At 35.4% G+C, this 23,110-nt stretch overlaps 3 protein-coding genes across 5 annotated transcripts; 2 read left to right on the top strand and 1 right to left on the bottom strand.

The window, feature by feature from the left end:
• Window positions 1-2,114: 2,114 nt before the first annotated feature.
• On the top strand, window positions 2,115-8,280 carry LOC101262457 (uncharacterized). Its single transcript, XM_004247802.5, has 11 exons — window positions 2,115-2,334; window positions 2,422-2,508; window positions 4,513-4,608; window positions 4,689-4,764; window positions 4,976-5,041; window positions 5,148-5,227; window positions 5,325-5,411; window positions 5,510-5,647; window positions 6,432-6,534; window positions 6,792-7,000; window positions 7,833-8,280. The coding sequence occupies exons 1-11, from the start codon at window positions 2,269-2,271 to the stop codon at window positions 7,899-7,901; spliced, it is 1,077 nt and encodes a 358-aa protein (XP_004247850.1). The 5' UTR covers window positions 2,115-2,268; the 3' UTR covers window positions 7,902-8,280.
• Window positions 8,281-9,055: 775 nt separating this feature from the next.
• On the top strand, window positions 9,056-12,498 carry LOC101263249 (protein disulfide isomerase pTAC5, chloroplastic). Its single transcript, XM_004247805.5, has 7 exons — window positions 9,056-9,476; window positions 10,264-10,500; window positions 11,433-11,528; window positions 11,601-11,723; window positions 11,833-12,076; window positions 12,150-12,187; window positions 12,262-12,498. The coding sequence occupies exons 1-7, from the start codon at window positions 9,111-9,113 to the stop codon at window positions 12,361-12,363; spliced, it is 1,206 nt and encodes a 401-aa protein (XP_004247853.1). The 5' UTR covers window positions 9,056-9,110; the 3' UTR covers window positions 12,364-12,498.
• A 97-nt stretch (window positions 12,499-12,595) lies between these two features.
• Window positions 12,596-22,597, bottom strand: GR1 (glutathione reductase). Of its 3 annotated transcripts, none has more exons than NM_001321393.1 (18): window positions 22,462-22,597; window positions 21,829-21,906; window positions 21,313-21,460; window positions 20,456-20,520; window positions 20,129-20,198; window positions 19,914-19,985; window positions 19,248-19,451; window positions 18,807-18,880; window positions 18,638-18,721; window positions 18,229-18,316; window positions 17,788-17,869; window positions 17,397-17,470; window positions 15,953-16,060; window positions 15,748-15,812; window positions 14,554-14,667; window positions 14,085-14,184; window positions 13,323-13,376; window positions 12,596-12,997 (listed from the first exon to the last, which is right to left on the bottom strand). In NM_001321393.1, exons 3-18 carry the CDS (start codon window positions 21,451-21,453, stop codon window positions 12,905-12,907), a joined length of 1,488 nt encoding a protein of 495 aa, NP_001308322.1. In that variant the 5' UTR covers window positions 21,454-21,460; window positions 21,829-21,906; window positions 22,462-22,597; the 3' UTR covers window positions 12,596-12,904. The 3 variants fall into 3 exon arrangements, with proteins under 3 accessions (NP_001308322.1, NP_001308323.1, XP_069144768.1); XM_069288667.1 differs by having other exon boundaries at window positions 12,672-12,997; window positions 21,829-21,903; window positions 22,462-22,533; NM_001321394.1 differs by lacking the exon at window positions 21,829-21,906.
• Window positions 22,598-23,110: the final 513 nt, after the last annotated feature.

The following is a 23,110-nucleotide window of genomic DNA, read 5'->3' on the forward strand; positions in this document are numbered from 1 at the left end:
TTTTATGGAGAGGAGAGAGGCGAACAAAATTGGGAGAGAGAGGAGAGAGGTGAGTGAGAGAGTGCAAAGAGTGGGAGAGAGAGGGCAAAGAGTGAGAGAGAGGTGAGTGAGAGAGTGCAAAGAGTGGGAGAGAGAGGCGAGTGAGAGAGGGCAAAGAGTGGGAGAGAGAGGCTAGTGAGAGAGGGCAAAGAGTGGGAGAAAGAGTGAATTGTATATGTATATTGGTTAGATTATTGTATATTATACATATGTATTTGTATATATGACAAGCGAGATTAGGAGAGGAGAAAGAGATAAAAGCGAGATTGGTTGGTTCCATTCGATTCGATTAATTGAAATGTTATTGACTCAACATGTCAGTTATAAGAGGGTGTTTAGATTGACTTAGAATTTGGTCAAATCTACTTTTAAGTCGAGTTTTGACTTCTGCACATGTTTGACAAATATACAAAATAACTTAAAATAAGTCAAAAATGACTTTAAGTTAAAAAATGTTTAGCAAGGTCAAAATATCTTAAAATAAGTTTAAAATAACTTAAAATAAGCCGAAAACCAAAATTAAGAGCTCATTTGGATTGACTTAAAAATCAAATTTAAATGACTTTTTACGTTAAAAAATAAAAAGTCGGGGTAACTTGTATATGAGGTATGAATATTAAATCGATGCTCAACCGAAGGAACTTTTCCATGTCCGAGTTTTGATGATAAATACCGAAAATGCCCTTGTGATAGATTTACTCATAAAACGCGCTGTGAAACACGATTTATGGTCTCTTGTGTTTTATATCACATCAAATGAAAGAAAGCACAATTATGGGCTTTTATAATGGGCTACTCAAATATATTATATATATTTCTATATATTAATTATTTGTGATATATATATATATATATATATATATATATATATATATATAATTAATGTATGTACGTATATTTTTATAATAAAAAATATTTATCATTTATAGCAATAACCTTTTTTTTTACTTGACCACTTTTAATTCATTTATAATACGAGGTTAATACATGTTACAAAGATAAATTTATTATTCAAATATAATACAAGTTTTAATATGGATAGTACATTTATCACACATTTTAATACACTTATAATACATTGTGACAATTTTATACCAAACAAACATAATATATTTCAAAAACAATTATAATTCAAATATATTGCGTACATAATTCACTTTTAATACATATTACAGATTTATCACAATATTGCTATAAATGATAATAAACAAAACGTATCGCTAAAATCAGTAATTATTTATAAAAATGTATTAATTTATGTAATTTTTCCTATTTTTAATATTGACTAAGAATTGTAATAATATTTGGTTGAACGACCAAATATATATATAAAAGAACTCATAAATAAAACTTAATAGGAGTAAAACTTATTTTAATCTCACCAAATTTAAAGGTGAAGGACACTATGCCAAATATCAATGTACCTCTAATGCTGCATAAAAATGGAGATAACATTATCAAGTAATTAATAGTTCAATAATAGTTCTTTTTCGATTAGTACGTTCTCACGTCTAGTATTATAATTACATATTCAATGAAATTCTATTAAGTGGGATCTAAGAGAGTAAAATGTAAGCAGATTTTATCATTATCTCAAAAAAAAAAAAAACTCCCGATTCATGTGTATCCAACCAAAGTAACAAAAGAAAGGCAATGAAAGAAAGCATAATAAGAAAAGCATCATAGAGTATACAAGAGAAAAATAATAACATCGGAATTGTGTGATAATCGACATTAAACGTAGAATATATGACAAAAACTACAGACTTGAAATAGTTCTACGATAGACACTAGACCTACGTACGACAAGACAACACTCTGCCCTTACTAACCTTGTAGTATTTACATCAAATCAAATATTTATATATATAATTTATTCATGATTAAGTGATATACATATGCCTTGCATTCATTGATTTGATGTAAACATTAAGAAGCATACTATCGGAATGATAATTTTTTTTTTTATAAAAATGGAAAAGACTTAATCAAATTAAAACAATTGGGTTCCCATGTTGATTTGAGTCTTGAACTAAAAGTACAATAATAAAAACATGAGGGGGAGAAAGTGGTCCATTAGAAAAAGTTCAAGGGCCTTTAGTACAATTTTACACCTTTTCAAACGTCATCGTTTTAAGTTTATGAATCTCCTTCTTCAATCTCAATTTCTTCTTCCCAAAACCACATAGATCAGATTCAAACTCCCATTTTTCTCCTTCTCTCTCTACAATGGATCCAAAATCTTCTTACAAATTCACTTTTCTATTACTTCTGTCACTCTTTCTTCATTCTAAGGTACTTTTTAATATTTTTTTTTGGTTACTGAATCGATTGTATTGTAAATTTGTGAATTTGATGTTTGAATCGTGAAATTTGATCCAGGTTGCTGATGGAACATCTTCAGTGTATTTCATCGATAACCCATCTCACCGTTACTTCCGTTCTCCATCTTCCGATGCTTCTTCTAAGGTAAGATATTTTGTTCTGTTATGATTGGTTAGCTGTTGAATATCGAGATTGGGGAGCTTTAGAACAATATAATGACCATTTGGGAACGTGGGGTTCTTGTAATTAGGATTAAAGATGTGAACTTGATAGTAGATGTGTGAATTGAAAGCTTAGCAACTGCCATTACTTGTTTGGAGCTAAATGCCAAAGATATTGCAAGTCAACTAGTTTGAGATTGGGGAGCTATGATGACCATTTTGGAACGTGGGGTTGTTGTATTAGGATGAAAGAGGTGATTTTGATTGTAGATATGTGAAAAGAAAGCTTAGCAATTCCGGTTACTGGTTTGGAGCTAGATGTTGAACGATATTGCAAGTCAACTAGTTTGAGATTGAGGTTTAGTTGAATATACGTGTGTGTGTCTTGTGTGTTTGATTTTAAGACGAATTATTTGGTATTAGCTCGAATAGAGCATTACGGGTTACATGATTCATATGGTCGGTTCCAACGATCTCGGAAATGAAGTGAATTTGCTAATATGTATGTGAATAAAAAGCTTAGCAACTTCAATTTCTGATTTGGAGCTAAATGTTGAAAGATATTGCAAGTCAACTAGTTTGGGATTGAGGTATAGTTGAATATAATTGTGTGTCTCTCTTGTGTGTTTGATTTTAAGACAAATTATTTAGTATTAGCTTGAATAGAGCTGAATGTTTTAGATGGTTCATATAGTCGGTTCCAACTATTTTGGAATTGAGGCATAGCTGATTGGTTGGTTGATTGCAACTTGCAAGTCAACTTACCTAAAAGTACTGGATCAGTGATTGATTTAGTTGTTTCCTCTGGCTTAATTTAACTTGGTTATCTGAATTTCCATGGGCCGTGGCTGGTTGTTCCTAAAAAAGTATTAACATCCAGTGGAGATTTGTGAGTAAATGGTTGAGATAAAATGGGTGATTCTGCTCAAGATTTTATGGCTTCAGCAATGATAAACGCGTTCCCTAAGTAGGATCATGAAGGTTACCCTCCTTCAACTGATTGTTTTCTGCGTCCATTACCATATATTCATAATATTCACCTGGTGGGTCACGTGTGCTAGCTCAAATTAAATGAATTAATGTTGATAGCTTATAGAGCACTTGAGTGGACTAACCATAAAGATGCACTATTCTAGCATTGTCCATTGTTTGTGTTTGGGTATACTTGCATAAGATAGTAACTTCGAATCTTGAGCATAATTTTAGTAGCATCCCGTTATCAATATACATGAAGGCACTGACACAACAAGGCTATTAAGATAGCGTAACACATTATAAAGTTTCAGTTTAATGATGTATTAGAAGACAAATTGAGATCAAGTACACGGACTCCAATGCTGGAAGGCGCTTGCTTAGGCAGGAAATGGGGAAGGCGATTATAGACAGCCTTATGTTATTGGAGAGGCTGCCTCCAAGATTAAAACTGTGGTTGCCAATAGAAATGTATACTGCTTCTACATTGTTCCAAGGTTCACTTCTGAGACATGAACATCAAATACACTCAACAAACAGCCTCTCTACCTCATCCAAGGGTGTGGCCTAGTGGTCGTTGAAGTAGTTGAGAACATGAGGTCTCAGGTTAAGTTCCCATTGGAGACAAAAAACACTAGGTGATTCTTTCCATCTGTACTAGCCTTGGTGAGGTACCTGTTGCTCTGGTGGTGGGAGGTGGCAGGTATTACGCGGAATTAGTCCAGATGCGCTAAAGCTAGCCCGGACTCCACAGTCATTAAAAAAAAAAGCCTCTCTAACTAATATTTTAATATTCCACTGCAATTATTATGTTCAGACTCTGCGAATAGGTACTATTATCTACACAGTAAGACATTGCCTCCGTGGTTTCTAAATCTGAGTTGCCAAACAACTTGAAAATATGACATTACAAGTTCCTCTAGATATTTGGTTTGAAGTTCGACATCCATTTTTTCCATACCACCGTACTCTAATTATTTTTATTGACTAACTGTATAATTGTCTTTTGACACAGATAAGTTCCTTGTCTCTTTCCGATGTTGGTGCTACTGTATCAATCTTGCTTGGTTTTGCACCTCCTGCTACTCTTTCCTCTGCTAGTTCATCAAAGGTAGGAAGGATGAATCATTTATTAGCTAATTTTTTTACTTTAAAGCGAAATATACATCATCAAATATCCATTGGTTGCAGTTGAATGAGGTACTTGTACCAAATCCATTTGATAGGCCGGGTTCTGTCCTCATCCTAGAAGTTACAGGAGCTGAAGGTATGCAAGCTGGAATAAATATATAGTACAGTAGATTAACATACCGAGTTTCTCTTTCTCTCTCTCACTCCTGTGTGAGCGTGCACCTGTTTGTGTATATAAGATAAATAATATACTTATTCAAGATTCTAGTGTGCTTTTTTTGTCTATTAAGCCTCTATCTGGTGATTATATAAGATTGTACTTATTTGATGCCCATTTGTTGTTATAGGTGTTGCTTTTGAGGCCCTTAGGAGCAATGTAGTAAACGAAAATAGAGCTGACATTCAACTTCCAGGTAGTTGTCGTTTACTCTTAACGTGTTGTAAGGTGTTTTACTAGTTTGATATGTAAAAAAAGAGAATTAGATTGGTTTACGTCTAATTAATTTGTCATGCATGCAGATGCAGATAAAGTTTCTCTTTTTTCATTGGATGAACCAAAAACAGATGCTGAACATTCAGAGAAAGAATTAAGTGAATTTGTGAGCGTCTGTTAGCAGTTGCATTGCATGATTATTTTTTCACATTGAATAACTTCAAGGTCATACAACTCATGAGAGGATTGATATTTGTAAGCAGGCATCATGGTTGAGTGGTTCATATGTGAATGGAGAGCTGACAATCCCCTTGGAGGATGACGCTAATTTGAAATTTCAATTGTCAAAGGTACTTTTTTAGGCTTAACAACCTATACTATGACTTCTTTTTGTGGTGTTCTTTCCAATTAGGCCTTTATTGATTGTCCTTTATTACTTGCGGCACAGGAAGCAGATAGGGACTTTGTAACAAGTCTTGTTTCACTCACCCATAAGATTCAAAGAGCAATGGAGAAGCACCAAGATTTGTCTGGAGCTGTGCACCATCCATCTGAGCTAATTTCTGGAAAATTTGATGGCCTTAAGGTTACATTTGAATCCTGAATTTACTTCGAGATATAGTTTCTCCTTTACCCCAAATTAAGCTTTAGTGCATACATGATATAGTTTTTCCTTTATTTCAAATGAGTTTTCTGATTATAAGTTTCTGCAAAAAAGATTCCACGAGTAGGATATGGATAGGGTAGGTCTGCGCAGACCTTACACCTACCTTTGTGGGGTAGAGGTTGTTTCGCATAGACCCTTGGCTCAAAAGAAGTGTAGATAAAATATGATAGCAAGGAAAATAGCGAGCCGACAACAAAATAGCAAGATGAATAGAGTAAATGAAGTTACAGGTAATAGTGAGGATTGAAGGACGCATGACCTAAACAGGCTAAGAAATATTAATGGCAACAAAGTGGCAAGATGAACAAAAACAATGAAACAAGTAACAAATAAATTACAACAAAGTAAATGTTACTATGCAAGTACCAGATAGTAATACTAATAATAAGGAGAGACTAGTCCCCTGATTCTCCCATATAAAAGTGCTACAACACTCGGCTACCTACTAACCTTCTACCCTAATCCTTGACCTCCAAACCTTCCTTTCTAGGGTCATGTTTTCAGTAAGTTGGATGTGTGCCATGCAGTTCCAGATGATCATTAATATCTTTTATGGCTGTCATTTGTCTGGAAAAGGAAAATTCTTTTCCTATATTGGTGGTTATCGGAAATGTTTGACTGCACTAAAGATACATACAAGAGGCGAACATGAAACATGTTATACCGGCCATACCAGCTTAATTAATCTTTTGATTTTATGTAGGCTCTCAAAGAGCAATATGGAGCAGAAGGTGTTGTGGAAGGAGCTAAATTGTTTAGTATTGTGATGTCCAAGATGTTTGATTCCTTAACTGAAGCCTATAAAGGTTGGATTTTGTTCTCTGATTTTGACAATTTTGATACAACTTTTAGCAGCTTCAGCGATCTCTTAATCTGCATTTGGTCATGTAACAAGTGTTGAATTTACCCTTCTAGTGTATTCTTGAAACTGGGGTTGCGTTTCATGGAAGCACCTGAACTTCTTAAATGGAAAAAACTATGTGCAGTAATTAAGAGAAGAATGCGTTTCTTTGTTTCTTCCTTCTTTATATATGTTAAATTCAACTCGGTATTACTCATGCAGGTCAAATTGTTGGAGTCATTGTCTGCAATGAAACACCTTCAGTAGCTGAGCCATTATTCGACGTTGTTTTCACTTCTCAACCATCTGCCCGCTGGCTGGAGGAAACACAAACTTCACCCAATTCAACTGCTGTTGAAGAAGTTATATTGGTTAGACGAACTGTTGCATGGATTACAGGACTCTTGCTTATAATTGCCACTCTATTAGGAGTAAGTCTTTGCCTACCAAGTACATCTCAACGCTTCAATTTTCAGAATTGAAAGAACTATTGCACATTTGTTATAGCTGACCATGCATGGGATTAACTTTTAAGTTATATCAATCTAAGAATACATGCACTTACAGATGACTGGCTGATAGCTTTAGAACAGAAATCTAGGTCTGTGTTCTATGATATCTACTTCATCAAAGAAAAAAGTCTTTATTTTAGATGGGCTTAAAATTCTTTTTAGTCAAATCCATCCTGAAGAGGGTTCAAGTGATTAATGAGTTCTTCTACTCCAACCTTTGGACCTCTCGGGAGCTATAATAATGTTCTGAAGTTTCTCAGGTGCTATAATGAGGCACTGAGGTTTCCAGCAGTTGAGCCAGGCCTTTTCTCCACTAGTCGAGAAAATAGTGCTTTTAACGATTGGAAGTTTGGAACTAGACTAGTGATTCTCATTGCGCCCCATTAGGTAGTTACTCGGTGACTTCTCTGACTAAGCTGATGAATAAATATAAAACAACAGTATTAGCAGAAGAGAAAGCAGACAGTGGGTGTAAACACAAAAAAGTTGTAGCACAGCCACTCTCAAGTGTTGTCATACATGTGGAAATGCATAAGTGAATTAGTTTCTTAAACATGGGCTTCCAAGTCCTATAGGTTCCGAATAATTGCACCAAGAGTTTCCTTTTTCTTAGAAAGTTTATGTATAGTTTCCTTTGTCATAGATTATCTTCAATCTAAGATGCGATTATATTTCTTTACTTTTATCGCTCTTCTCGTTTTCTTTGTACATTGTTTTGCTGCAATCTCATGGCATCTCTAAATGAATGCAGATCTACTTTCTCCTCAACATGCCACTCACAAGGGACACCCTTCTCTATTCTAACGTGAAGCTCGACTAGAATTCTACAGCTGCATTAAACGTCGTGACATCAATGGTGCAATCTGCCCCGTGATATTGTACAATTGTGATGCTCATTTCCTGTTTAAATTATATTGCCATTGTCATCAACTTATAGCTGTTAATAAAGCTGGTTTTGCCTCCGGAGGTTTTCACGACATGTTTGTAGCTTTATATATGGTGAATTATTCATGGAAGCAAATGAGTAGGAGCTGTTGTAGCGAAAACGAGTTGAGAACACAGATTATGTTTTTGCTATTTGTGTATTCATTTAGGTTTTGGTATGATGTTTTGATTTGTTGTATTCAAAACCAAAATATTGGAAAGTATTGGCTACTATGATATATTTTTGTCATGAATAAAATTTCGAATTTGAGTCATTGATAGTCAACACAACGATGATAGTTAACACTTATATTTTGTTGAGCTCAAATGAAGAAGTGGGAATTTATGTAGTCGATCTTAATTTGTTTGGATATGAAACGAGCTTAAACGCCCAACTAATCAACCATGCCCTTCCGAGCTATTTTCCATAGTATATCATATTAAAAAGGGAAAATATTCTTCGGGTGGCCTAGTGGTTTGGGCTTGACACTTCTATATTGGAGTTTTAAGTTCGAAACTCTTTGTCAGCGAAAGCATGGGATTTGTCTTATGGGCCGAGCTCGTCGCACCAAGCTTGCGTAGTGTGGGTTATCGTGATTTTGCGAGCTATTGCATAGGAGTTGTATTTTTACTCTGTGCTCACCAAAAGGATAGCTACTCAGTCCATTCTCATCAAAAAAAAAAAAGGAAAAAAAGACAAATATACCTCCAAACTTTGTATGCAGTTACACTCCATCATACTATTGCGATATTAGTGTCCTTGTTGTCAAAAAACTATAGCATATTTACCCTTTATATTAACGGACATACACTTGTTATAATCTTATTCACCGATTCAATATTTATTAAATATCATATCGACGGACAAGGTCGCGTCACGTGTCCCTATTTAATCTTTCGGAATATTGAAATACATATATGCTCTAACTTTTTAACGGGAGGGGCACTAACTTTCCTAAAGTATGACGAAACATATATGTATCATTTACGATAGTTCGGAGAGCTTCCCGCTACTTAAAAATATCTCTGATTAGTTTTTTCATATAAATAAATAAAAACCGTTAAAACTGAAAACAGAAAAAATCTGTTAAAAGTTTTCACATCCATGGCGTCTTCACTACCACTGAGTTTCCATATCATTACCTCAAATCTCCATAGCAACAACACTTACACACCTAAATTCTTCTCTCTAAAAAACTCCTCGGCATCCGTTTCTGTATCTCACGTTTGCTACAGTGGTTCGCCGGAAAGGGAGGAGTCACGGTGGTTAAGGGAGGAGCAGCGGTGGTTGAGGGAGGAGCAGCGGTGGTTGAGGGAGGAGAGAAGGTGGGAAGCGGAGCGAGAGGCGTTGTTGGTTCAAATTCGGGAGTTAGAGCTTCGTGTTAAGGAGGTTGAGAGTAGTAGGGATTCGCTTCTTCCAGAAGCTACTTCTGTAACGGAGACGGTAGCTAATATTGCTAAGTTATTGCAGGTGCGGTACATGGATGATGGATCTATTTCAGTTTGGGAAGAACAAATTGTTGATTGACTTGTGCGTACTAACTAAAATGCCCTAAAAATGGAAATGAATTGAAATTATCAAATTTGTGTATGATTAGGTTTATATTATTACACCTGATTTAGTTTATTTTGTTATTAATCGCTTTTCCTAATTGCAGTTTGAGCTTCAGTTGAATTGATTATTCAGTTTTGAGCTGAATTTTTGGTTTAACAAGGGCCTCTAGTAGCAACAACAACACTGGAAAAGTGATTTTGTTTCATAGTTCGGAGTCGGAAAAGATAAGAGTAGGCTCACTAGTCTATCATTGTTTGATCAAAATGTGAATGTATAAATTGCTAAGTATACTCTTTAGATGTGTGATCATGTTAACTGAACTATATTAGTATCAAAATTTATGATTTTGAGGCTTTTGGTGTTCTTCTTTTTTAGTACCTTCCAAAATTCAACTTGGAATATGCTTCCCTTCCTTTAAAATAAGGTTCCACAATTTGATGAGTTGCTGAGTTAGTAAATGTCTATCTTTAGGTAGTTTATTCTTGTTATGTGTGTTTGATTCACGGATCCTGGTAAATTTGTTACTTTTGCTTTAAGTATTCAAGGAAAACAAACACAAAAAAAAGCATTTTTTTTCTTTGGTTAGCTTGTTTCTTTTTTTTGTTTGTTTTAGTAAATTGGTAGTTTGTAGTTTTTGATCAGTTCTATTATAAGTGTATACATGAAAAGCTTATCGTTTATGTTTCTTTTTTTGGTTTTCTAGCTGCTGAAGGAGGGAGAGGTGGGAAAGAATGTAACTGTGATTGCAGAAAGTGGGTCGATTGCGTTGCCATTAGTTTTAGAAGAAGCAAAGCAAAACGAGGTTATTGTCAAGGAAGAACCACAACAGGAGAAGGTGATTAGGGAAGTTCCTAAAGAATTGGAAGGAGAGGGTAACAAAGCCAAGAAGAGGCGGAGTTTGAAAAAGGGATCTGAAGGAGATGAAGTTCGACTGATGCAGGTCTGCTAACTTAGAGTTACCATGTCTCCTTTTTATCACATTTACTTGGTTAAGTCAATGCTCGTGCTTGTTTGATTGATTCTTTGCTTTCTGTTTTGTATTTTTACGCATACTAGATGCATGACATAACTAAATAAAGTCATTGATTTAAAGAAAAGTACCAAAATAGAGTGTGGTGAAGTAATGAAAGCTATGTGGAAACAGAGAAATGAATTTTTGTAAGAGGATATTTTCTGGGTACAGCTGCAGAAAACCCACTATGGAGACTTAATTTATGAGACAACCTGTAAATTTTGAACCTGATTATTCATTTGCTCTATACAAGTATTTTCCTTCTTCCTTCAGCAGAGCTTATCCGTCATGTTATCTTCACGTGACAAGTTTCCTTCCAACATGAACAGACTGGTAGTCCTTGTATCATTGTCACCGAGTAGTCCAAGAGTATCCAGGTTATTATGAGGATAAAATGAGCTTAGTTAGTAGATAGTTTGAAGCATCAAAAGTGTTATTGTTTCAAGTATACATCGACACCAAACCGTTAAATATAATATGACGATCACTTCCCTTATTGGTATCGTTATAACTCTCTTGCTCCAGTATTTTGGTCAATCAAACTAATTTTACTGAGGTATCATGGATGTGGCACAGAATACCTTACTTCCTGTTTTGGAGTCACGTTTTCGTACTTGTGTTTATCTCTTAGCTGAATAAATTAGTGATAACAGAATAGACTTCCTTTATCCTTGTGTGTTGTGAACTTCATGCACTTGCCGGAAACTTGAATTGTGTTGGATCACATAAGCACATATGTGATAGTTCATTGACTTTGATTAGTTCTGGATTTGCTTTTTTATTTTTACAGTTTTCTCTCCTTTCTGGGTCTTTATACTTGTATTTTACATACATCCCTTAATCACATTTGCCCTTTTTAGGAACAATTGTTAAAACTGGGCTTTTATTGTGGTGAGGAAGATATGGAGTTCTCCAGCTTCTCTAGTGGGACTGAGCGTGCTGTGAAAACTTGGCAGGTTTGTTTTCATTTGTTTTGGCTGTGGGTACAATACAGGTGATTCATATTTCTCTTTTATCCATCTGAACAGGCTTCATCTGATTTACGAGAAGACGGCATTATGACTTCTGAACTTCTTGAAAAGTTATATATGGTGCAAAATATTGAGAGAGTGAAGGAAAATCCCAAACAACCAGATGGAACTGAAGCTAAGGTGTGTTATCCCAAACAATGATAGTCTTGATCATCAATACCAGTGTGGGTTTTCAATGTCACTTGTGTAAGTAATCTCAATTAATCCGATGTTATTCTTTCCATGTCAGACTAGTGCAAATGGTGCACCCATTACATCTATAATGGAAATAGAGGAAGTTCAACAGACCATTGTGAAAGAAGATGGTGTATCTGAAACTGAGGTTTCACACCATCGAGTTTTTCTCCTAGGAGAGAACCGATGGGAAGAACCTTCCAGACTTTCTTCAAGTAAGAAACCAGCAGAGACTAGTAGCGCCAGTACCACCATCAAGTGTATTACTTGTCGTGGAGAGGGTCGCGTATTATGCATGGGTATATATTCTGTCCCTTCTCTTGTATTTGAAGAACTATTGTCAAACATTGAGGGTAAATGTGTTTTGTGCAGAATGTGATGGTACTGGTGAACCAAACATTGAGGAACAGGTACTTTTTTTTAAATAGCAATATATAGTTCTTCAAGTGTTTGGTGGATAAACTTACGTTGGAATGTGTTGCAGTTTATGGAATGGATTGATGAAGGAATGAAGTGTCCTTATTGTGAAGGCCATGGATTCTTAACTTGCGATGTTTGTCAAGGCAATAAGATAATGCAAGCTTAGTTTCCAAATTTTGATTCTTCACCTTTAGAGGTAAATTGTATACGTCACAAAAAATGATTCTCAATGAGTATCGAAGATTTATACAGATGCTAATGTTGTAAATTATGTTACATCAAATATATATCTTTAGATTAAGATTCTTCTATCCCGAGTAAAACTTAGACAAATAGATTGAAAAGGCAAAGTAATGCTATTCTCACAGCTAGGATCTGATGAGGGTTGAAGTGTACATAGACTTACCCCTACCTCGTGGTGGTAGAGAGACTATTTTCTCAACTCAGATTGGGGATATATTAACACCAAATCACTGCTTGAAACTTGCTGCTAGTACAATTATCAAAAGACCCAAGCGCTACTGTTTATTCAACATGCAGATATTTCTCTGTTGGTCCTCACAAACGTATTCAAAATCACAAAAACAAAATCGCACCATGTAGCTAATACTATGAAGTAAATACTGAATGTAGGTGTTCTTTTTTTTTCCTCATGAAATCACCCTTTTTTTTATGTGGCAATATGGTTTTATCACATCTTTGGTTCCTCAGAGGTTTGTCTTTGGTTTGTTTGAAGAAATGCGCCTCGACTCTGAACGCATGGTCACAAACTCTTCTGCGGCAGAAGGATGTATTCCCACCTGGGGTGATAAATAAGGAAAATAAATGAAGGCAGAAAACCAAAACCAAAACAAGAAACAACTCACTATAAGATAATTTTTATGTCACCATTCTTTAGTGATGAGGAGTTGAGGATTCAGCCTATTGGGAAATCATTCTATGGAGTAGGTCTTCTTTCTTTTTTTGGGGGGAAAATGTGACAAATACTATTCATCAAAATCATATCCCAAATTTATCTGTGGACGGAATCTATGAAATCAGGTATTCACTCTGTTTCGTCTTTGATGCAACGCTCTTAGTACTTGATCTTTTAGGAAGAAATTGTAAAAGTAACATAAGACTTACTGTACTGTCAAACTGCTCCTTGGTTGCTCCACACTTTAGTGCAACGGCAATGCCCTGTGTTGGTGGGAAAAAAAAATATTATCAATCATGATCATGATGTAGAAACCTTAGAATGATGGTAAAAGGAAGTTCACGAGAGGCACTAAGAATGAAATTTTAAAGCTAAACTGTCATCCAGGAAGAAGCCATATTGTTACTCGATTCTGAGCTACACTGCTAAAATTGTGCATGCTGGGAAATAAAAATGCAGGGAAGAACGAAGACAAGTGAGGGATAATCTAATATTAAGGGCCTACCAACTGTAACCATGAGGTTCTAGAGGTTGGTGACAGAAAGCAAAGTTGGGTAAGCCATTGTTGGGACTCCTGACTACAAAGATGACAAAGGCAGTGGCACAACGTTCAAAAATTGAAATAAAGGCATTCAGCAAAGACGTGTGAATAATGAAACTTAATATGGAAATTGGATTTCAGGAGAGAGACATTACTATGAGAGACTCTAAATGATGGAAGCTGTAAACATTATTATGCAACAAAAAGGATGCAACCCTCAAAGATGCTGAAAACTAGTTGGGCAGTCATATTCTGCCATTAAGACTCAGATGCACCAACTACATGGCATGATACTCAAATTATTCACAGTCGAGAATATCATTATGGCACTCATGAATAGGCAATATAAAAGGCTAAAATTAATACAAACATAGAAAAAAGGCAAGTGTACAAGCAAATCATACGCAGCTGTGAAGCAGAAAATACATGCCTGCATGATTTCAGGTGCATCTGGACCGCACATGGATGCCCCTATAACTTTATCTGTCTGGGCATCAACAAGAAGCTTCATTACTGACTTCTCTGTTCGTCTGTTACAGTTAAAATATTGAGAATTAGTTGCCACAATTCTACATTTTATTGGTTTGACCAATTCGTAAATATGAAAAACTGGTCAAGAATCAATACATAACATCACAGGAATGCTACATACAAGAAATCAGTAATCATCAAACATCCAGTACTCATCAAATATGCTGATATTGGAAACATTTTGAACAAATAAAAAGATAGAGAAAAGAAATATCTCCCCTCCATTGTAGCTTCAGCTTATATGCACACACAAGAACCATGGAGGGTCAGTGAATTGACGAGCCAGGTAAAGAAGAATTAGCTGTACAATTGGGTATACATTTAAAGGCAACCTACTGACAACAAATCAAAAGTAATTTGGTTGGTACCCAGATATGGTGTTCTTCATTGGATTGAATGATGATGTGTAAACTGAAACTTCTCCATTTATTTGCTCTATGGCCTGTTCTTCGCTGAACCCCACAACAGAGAGAGGCGGGATGCTGTCCAGCAAAAATAATATACTTGTTATACATTCAACCAAGAATATCAAACAAGATATTAATCATGTGATTAACCTCAAAGAAATACTTTCTACCAGGTATGGCCTTACTTCACAACATCAAAGCAATTAATTTCAGAAGTTTGATAAGAAAATGAGAACTGAATTAAAAAAAAAAAGCACCTATCCACACTACAGAGCTAAAGTAACAGCCACATGCCGATTCGCTTCTCTAGATAATTTGAAATCACTTAAGCAATTCACCCCCACACTTCATAAAATCGTCAACTTCATCGTCTAGTTTTCATCAATTGACATCAACTTAGGTCCAACCCAACCCCAAAAGCTAACTCAAGAGTTAAGGACTGTCCAAGATATAAAGAGACTACATTTCATATCCTCAATCCACATGGGACACTCCAACACCATCAATGCTTTGTACTGGATATCTAGGATGTGGATAACACAACAGGGATTGGTCTGATATTGTTATGAAAGCAAGAAAATGAACCTTAGGCCTAACTCAACCCCCAAAACTAGCTCAGGAAGTGAATATTCTCCAAAATCATCTGTAAACCTACCTGCTATTCCCTCAGCCAATGTGTGACAGTCTAAACATAATTTTTTTTGACAAAGAACAGTCTAAACATAATTGATTTCCGAGAAGTACCCGTTTCTGCTGCTGTCCTAAAAAACTTCACAAAACGTTGACATCGGCTCTTCTATGAGATTGAACTCAAAAGTCCCAATTTCTCTGGAGAATGTTCCCATCAGCTGTCTTATGAGATAGAATTCAAGTAATCAATTTCTTTGTTGTCATCTTTTCTCCAATAGAAGTAGCTCTTTATTGACGGTTGTAAAAATTGTACTTCCTAAAAGAGACTAGGAACTCCAAACAACTTACATTGGGAGATCTTTCTAAAATTGATTCAACTAGTTTCAAACTATACTAATAAAGGATGACATTAGGAACTGATCTACAGTTCGTTCAGGACTAGGACAAGCTATTTGGGATGAAGCGTTACAAATAGGTCACAATAACAAGAAAATAAGCAATCAAGAAGGTATATCAAAGACGTACCAGAACACAGCACATGGGATATGTGAGTAGTCAGGCTTGGTAGGCTTTCCACCGAAAACAGTTTTCTGCAGACATGAAGCACAACATAAGTAGGCAATTATCTTTCAGGAGATAACAACAAAAGCAACCATAGTGAATCCACCAATCCAAGTTAAGGAGAACTAAATGATTTCACTCAGAAAAAACAAGCATAAGAAAAAGTTACCGCAAAACAGGTTCCTTCCATCAAAGCAACAGGAGTGAGATTCATTCGATTGGTGACATCACCAATGGCCCAAATGCTGGGTATATTGGTGCGTGAGTACTCATCTACCTGGAACAAACATTAGGGAGGTCTCTCTCAAGACAACATCATGAAACATCTTTAATTTGCTTGCTAAACAAGGTCATCACTAGAAGGCAATCTTAAATACCAAATGAAACATAAGCATGTTCACAACACTGACAAAATCATATACTCCTCATCTGAGTATTCCTGATCTGAGGATAATAGGTCAATTGATGTTTGATTATTTAAGCAATTTTAACAAGTACAGATTTACAGGGCTCCAAGGAAGGTATGTTATTCACTTGGTTGGAAGTGGTGGGGGTGCATTCTCATACATGTGAAAACGTGCTGAAGACATCAATTACTTTTTGCTACTCTTTGAAATTGGTAATCATTGGGGTGGACACTCTACCAAAATATAGTGGGCAATTAGTCAAGAATATGGTGTTTAACTGCCAAAAGAAAAAAAATGCAAAACATGGGATGTAGGCATGTAACTCCATTAACTCTTTAGGTATCTTGGAGAGAAAGGTATAGGAGAGCCTTCAAAAGTGTGAAATGATTTGTATAGATGAGGGCATGTTTTCTATTTCTAGTTAGTTTTTGGTGCACCCACGATATTCCTGTTAGATGATTGGATGTTACTTGTTTTAAAAAAACACATATGGGCAAGTTCTCGATTCCTTTTCTCTTTTCCGTAAGGTCTCTTTTAGTATACAGATTGGATACTGAAAAAAATTCCACAGCCTTAATGAGATTATTCTTTCTACAAATTACTGTTGTTGATAAGAAGAAGAAAAAGCAATTGTCATTAACTTAAGTTAGAACTAAATTTTAGAACAATTTAGAAGCAACAATATTTTTTTACATTAATTAAGAAGCAAGAAAATTAGAAACCACATAACCATGCAAACTGACTAGCATTGAAAATCAACAGTTAGAATTTCATATACTGGAAAAAAAGGAAGTAGCATTTAAGGACTCATAATGCAACTTCTCCCTTTGTTTTAGACTCTTCAATGTGTGTGGTAAACTGCCAGATGGGCTGAAGGGGATGCATATTAACATACAAGATATTAAGTAACCCAGCATAATAAACCACCCACACTAGACACTTCACATATTTTATACTCAAGTCCTGCGAGTGCCTCAACGATCTCGTTCATCATAATACATTGAATAGATGACCCTACATCATTAAAATTTTCAAAAAGGAAATTTGCATTCAAGTTCATATCTCAATACAGCATCATATTTGTAAAGAAGATGTGGGCTACATCTAAGAAAACCCACAATGCACCAACAATCATCATCTATAAGATTTTTATGAAGAAGATAAATCAAGAAACTCAAATAATAGGATAAAGCACTCGTTACTAACCTTCACCGCTTTCATGTTGTCAAGCTCGACACCAACAGCATCCAGATTCAACCTTTTTGTGTTAGGGAGACGACCTGCAATGCATAGTATTGAGCTGCTTAAGACCAATCCAACAAGATAGGGAATTTTGAAAAAAGAGGGGAAAAAGGGCATTGCTGGAGAAGAGACACAAAAACACTGTAAGTAATTAGACAATGGTTTACTACATTGGCAACAGAGAGAAAGATAGGAAGAACTTCCAGTTGTATTGGACTGCAAGTTTAACTGAGGAGAATTAAAGAGAAGATACTTGGACAGCCAAAAACAGATAAATTGCCCAACCCAATAGACTTAGTAACCTGACTTCAATTTCTCAATTGAGTACTGACTATATACATAATGAAAAAATTACCAGTTGCAACGAGCACAACATCTGCCAATATCACTTCACCATGGTCTGTGTGCACTTTGATGCCACCTTCTGCTTTTTCAAGCTGAGATATTAAATTGCAGTTAGGAGTGGCAAATATGTAAATGCAATTACTCAAAATATGCAATATAGGCATAGCAAAGATAATCAACAGTAACTTCGGGTAAAAGGAGTAGAAGAACATAACATAGGAGGATAAACAACACCTACTTTTTACTTTCGGGTGGGGGTGTAGCTCGAGGATAGGTAGTGCCTTTGAAGTTTTGAACATAAATTGCAGAATAGACAATCAAACCAAACCAAACCAGCAATTGGTGATGACAAAAGCCTTAGGTAAATGGGGAAAAAAAATAAATTCCCTGTGTAGAGTTACACCGAAAAAACAAGTGTTCAGTCTCCGTACAGTTACGGGAAATAAAGTACCTTAGTCAATGTCGTGCAAGGATGCATAGTGATTCCTCTGCCTTCTAGATTTCTTGCAACTACAGCTCGCATTTCATCATCAAAACCTCTGCAATTTCAATTTGGTAATATTATAACGTCGCATGAGGTATTGAGGTGTCACAAACTTATGACCACTAGCACTAGAATAGAACTCTCTTTGTAATTTTGATTTACACAATTCTAGAGCAGTGACTGCAGCAGTGGAGCCTAGTGAAAAGACTCTATTTCTTTGAGAAGAGAAAAGTTGGTCTTCCCAACTAACTACTTGGGAAAATAGACCTTCTTTATTCAAGTTTTGGTGAATTATAGTGTCTCACTTCGACAAGAAACCACTTCCCTTATTTAGAAAAATAGAAAAAAGATAATTCATAACAAGACATATTTTTACCTCAATGGGAGTTCCTTTCTGAAACATAGATCCACCGTTGAACCCATTCCTCGCCATATAGAAGCAAACTCAACAGCAATGTACCTGTAGTAAAAAAAAAACCTAGTTCACATCCTAATTCATCAGTGGAAACAAACTCAAGATAACGAAGATATGGATATGCACATACCCTCCACCAAGTATCACAGCACGCTTTGGTAACTCTTCCAAGCTCAAGGCTTCATCTGAAGTTATGGCTAGCTCCTGTTTGCACAACATAAGGTACACGATTAAGAAAGAAAAAGGTAATCGGCATAGAGAAGTGAAAATGAGACGCCACAAGAAAACCAAAGAAAAAAAGGGAACAAGATTATACAATCAGCAAAGAGAAACTACTGTTTTTTTTTAAAGGAAAACAATGGAAGAGAAACCAGGGAGAAAGTTGCACGGGAAGGGAGCAAGATAATCATCAATCAAATTGTTAAACATCCAACGAAAATTATCCCACACACAGATTCTAGATTCAAGTTCCTATTGATGTAATGAACATGACAGGAAGCAGAAGCCAGAAATTTAAGCTCCATTTAACCATGTTGCAATAATTATGAAGTTTTAGATGGATCTGATTCACCTGTCCTGGAATGTCTGGACGATGAGCCCTACTACCAGTTGCAATTAGAATGTGCTTCGCCGAATAGCTTATCTTGGTGCCATCCAGTTGAATTAACTCAACTTCATTTGGACCTACCACTCTTCCCTCACCTTCAAATAGTTTTACTCCTGCATTTGAAAGTAGCCTCTTATAGATCCCATTTAACCGTACAATCTCCTCGGTCTGCAAGTTTGAAACACAATATTAGCAAAATTTGTATCTTTGAACTTAAATTATCACTCGACGGAAAAATACAAGGGCTAGTGAAAAGGTGGACAGTTCTGTTTCTGCATGTAAAATTTATAAGTTTGAGAGGGTGCCCACAGATTAGGCCCCACAGTGAATACCATGTCAAAGCTATCATACTGTGTTTCATTTTCCACAAGTGTTGATGCTTCAATCAAAATGAACTTAAAATTTCTTGTCTATATAAGATCAAACTCTCCACAATTATTTCCATTGTACTTCCTCAGAGAAATGACAATTCCTAGAATAGAATTCTTAGATGAGTACTGGCTCAGTTTAAAGGTACGGATGAGGTCTGCCTACACCCTCCCCAGACCCCAATTGTGGGAATATACTGGGTATGTTGGCGGCGCAGTCCCTCACATAAAAATCAATATTTCTAAAAAAAGTTTGAACTACCTTTTTATGCAAAAGCTTCTTCCAGTTGAAATTGACATTCTCATTCACTTCCCATCCATAATTCTTTGCATCCTGCAGATCACCCAGAAGCATCAGAGGACCAAATTACTTGTACAATTACACTTTACTGTCGTGAAATCAAACTAAGGCAATGGCAGAACAATAGAAATAGATAGTTCTGTAAGCCAAAATATTTAGTAGGAGTAAAGTTTCACCTCCAGTTCTGGCCCATAGGCTGCTCCATAAACCAAAATCTTTTTAGGAACGCAACCACGAAGAACACACCTGTAAAAACAGGATTTACATTGAGCTCCTGTCATCTAATATGCATAAAACTGAAATAGTATATTCACATACAAAAATGTTTCTACCACATGATATTTTTTTAAATGAGGAGCAATCTTATTTCTTGACAGGTTACATATGGGACTTCAAGAGAGAGTTCATTTTCAATTGGTAGTCATAAACCAACACAAGTGAAATCATAAACATTAAATTAGTCTGCAACTGAAAAGGTTATAAGAGAAATAATATGAACTCACGTTCCACCAACTCCCCCACTAACTTCAGAGCCGATGGGATCAAACGGAAGCTCACAGATTGCAACCTTCAAAAATCAATATAAAATAATTGTGTAAAGGAAAATTGAATGGGTTTTTATTCAAGGATCAATAGAAGACAAGTAAATAAGAGTGGTAACAACAAGTTCACGGAACAACAGAAACATGTTTCATCATAATGTGATGACATATCCCAGCAGGAAATGCAACCATTGAGGAAGAGAAAAAATAGTAACCAAGCATGTTGCTTCAGTTAATGGTACTCAAGACATAAAGCCATCAGAATGAAATAAGATCCTAGAGATGCTATATCCTATATTTATCAATATTTGATTATATGGTTTCACCATCTACCTGTCCATGACTAGATCATTCTAGTCTTAAAGCTCTCTTAAATTGAGTTCCGCAAAGAAAAACTCAAAATACCACCTGGATAGAATAATCATGACTTACAAAATGGACACTAACTATCTAGTCTAACCATTCTAGAAGAGACCACTCAACAAACAAATAAGAGAACAAGTCATTTTGACACAGGTGCTTATCCAGCTTGTCAATGTTGTTCAACAACGTGAATGGAAATTCACCCTTCATGTAATCACAGAGACGCTAAGACCAACAAATGCAAGCAGGAACAAACTTTTACTAGCTTTGCTGCATATCTCAACTTGTCATATCCATCAATAAAACTAATGGAAATTTATCCCTTTCAAGCGACCTTAAAGCTACAGCTGAACAGAAAGATCCCAAGAACTCCAGTCCATTGCTTCGAACTAACTGTTGGGCACATTAGATTGAAACAATTTGAATCATAAACAAAGTTCAGAAGTACCATATACCTTAGCTCCATATTGGGCTGAAAACCGACTAGCTCGAACCCCACCACTTCCAGCACCTATTACGAATAAATCAAAGTCATAGTGCGCTTCTTCTTCACCAGGTTTGCTCAACTCTCCATCAATTAGCATCTTCCTAGCCATGATTAGTCTGTATGCACATCACCCATAAAGGAAAATCACCACTACTTTCATATACTGCTTACCAGGAAGAAATGCACAGAAAGAAGGAAGGGGAAACAAGAGAACTCTTGTGATAAGTACATTGGAACTACCAAAAGAAGTTTAACATAGCATTTCCAAACAAGGAGCTCAAAAAACCCAATATTTGAAACGACCCATTAACTTAAAGATGCCTATAAATTGATAAGGAACTAGGAAGCAACTTGTAAATAACTCAAGAAAATAACACCTTAAAACAATACTAAATCTGTTTATACTTTTCTGCCACCCTTTAGTTCTTATATCACACCAATATTCTTAGCAACAAACTGTAGAAAGAATCAAATATTAGAATACCTTAGTAAACTTGAAGCAAGCAGTTATCAGCAAAGTTAATCCTTTTCAGCTTAAGGAGATAGTTAATCTGGAAAACTTCTGAAAAGCACAAAGTGTTTATAAAACTAAAAAAAAACTTTGAGTGGGTCAATGGAGAGATGTGTATACCATAGTGTTCACATGATAAAAATATAGTCAAATGTGTATAGGAATTGTAGAACTATACAAAAAAAAAAAATCTATCTTTCTCAAAAATAATATTAAAACAATAAATATAATATTAGTCAAAGTATTAAAAAAAAAAAAGCTCTTTTGGTCTCTAATCAGTGAACAGGAAGAAGTTTCAAAACAAAATATGTATTATTTCTACACAAAATAACAATACTGTTGAATAAAACATAAATAAATTCTCTTGCAGCAGCCGCAGAATCAAATATAATCACGCAAAATATATAAAATTCCGGTTTCCCGATGACCTAGCAAAACAACCGACAGCACGCCGGTGCCGGATCGAAATCAAAAACTCAAAACTCAATACTAGTATCAATTTAAGTATTAAAATCAACTAAACGCTGTAAACCTCGATAAATAGTTCGACGATCGTCAACTTAAAACTTCAAAAAATTTCATAGTAAGCTGAAAATATGAAATTACCAGTAGATATAGTGAGAGAGACAACTTTCACTCGCCGCCGGTAAACTATCGCCGGAGTAGACAACGGAGAATTAACTGCAAGTGCTCCTCTATATATAGGGTAGAAATGAGAACCCGGTTTTATAAAACCAAAAATGAACCGGCACCCACCGGTTCATCTAAGCGATATTCAAGGTTTTGGGGAATTTATTTATTTTTTCTTCGAGGAACCGGAATTGACTATTTTTAATTCAAAATGTATTTAATTATACGAAAATTGACTATAATTTTATATAGTTAATAATATCGAAAAAATAATCATAAAAGTTGATTTATTAAAATGAATAAATAAAATATAATAGATTTTTTATATATATAAAAGTCAAGTAAAATGAATTGGAAGGTGGTTTGGAGAGGTGAATATATTCACACGGATGACTTAGATCGATTCTTCTCATTGCCTTATTGTTTACGGTGGTTTACAGGAATTGTGACAGAAGTTATAACAATTGCGGATTATTTCAAAATTTAAAAAAATGAAATGAAAGGAGTAATAATGATCTCATTCCCGAATATGTTTGACATCAGCTCTGCGAGTTCTCTTTTTTTAAAAACTTAAATCATATCATTTTCATAAATAAAATAAAACTGAAAAAATACATTAAAAATA

Source organism: Solanum lycopersicum, chromosome 9 (assembly GCF_036512215.1).
Source record: "Solanum lycopersicum chromosome 9, SLM_r2.1".
Lineage (NCBI taxonomy): Eukaryota > Viridiplantae > Streptophyta > Magnoliopsida > Solanales > Solanaceae > Solanum > Solanum lycopersicum.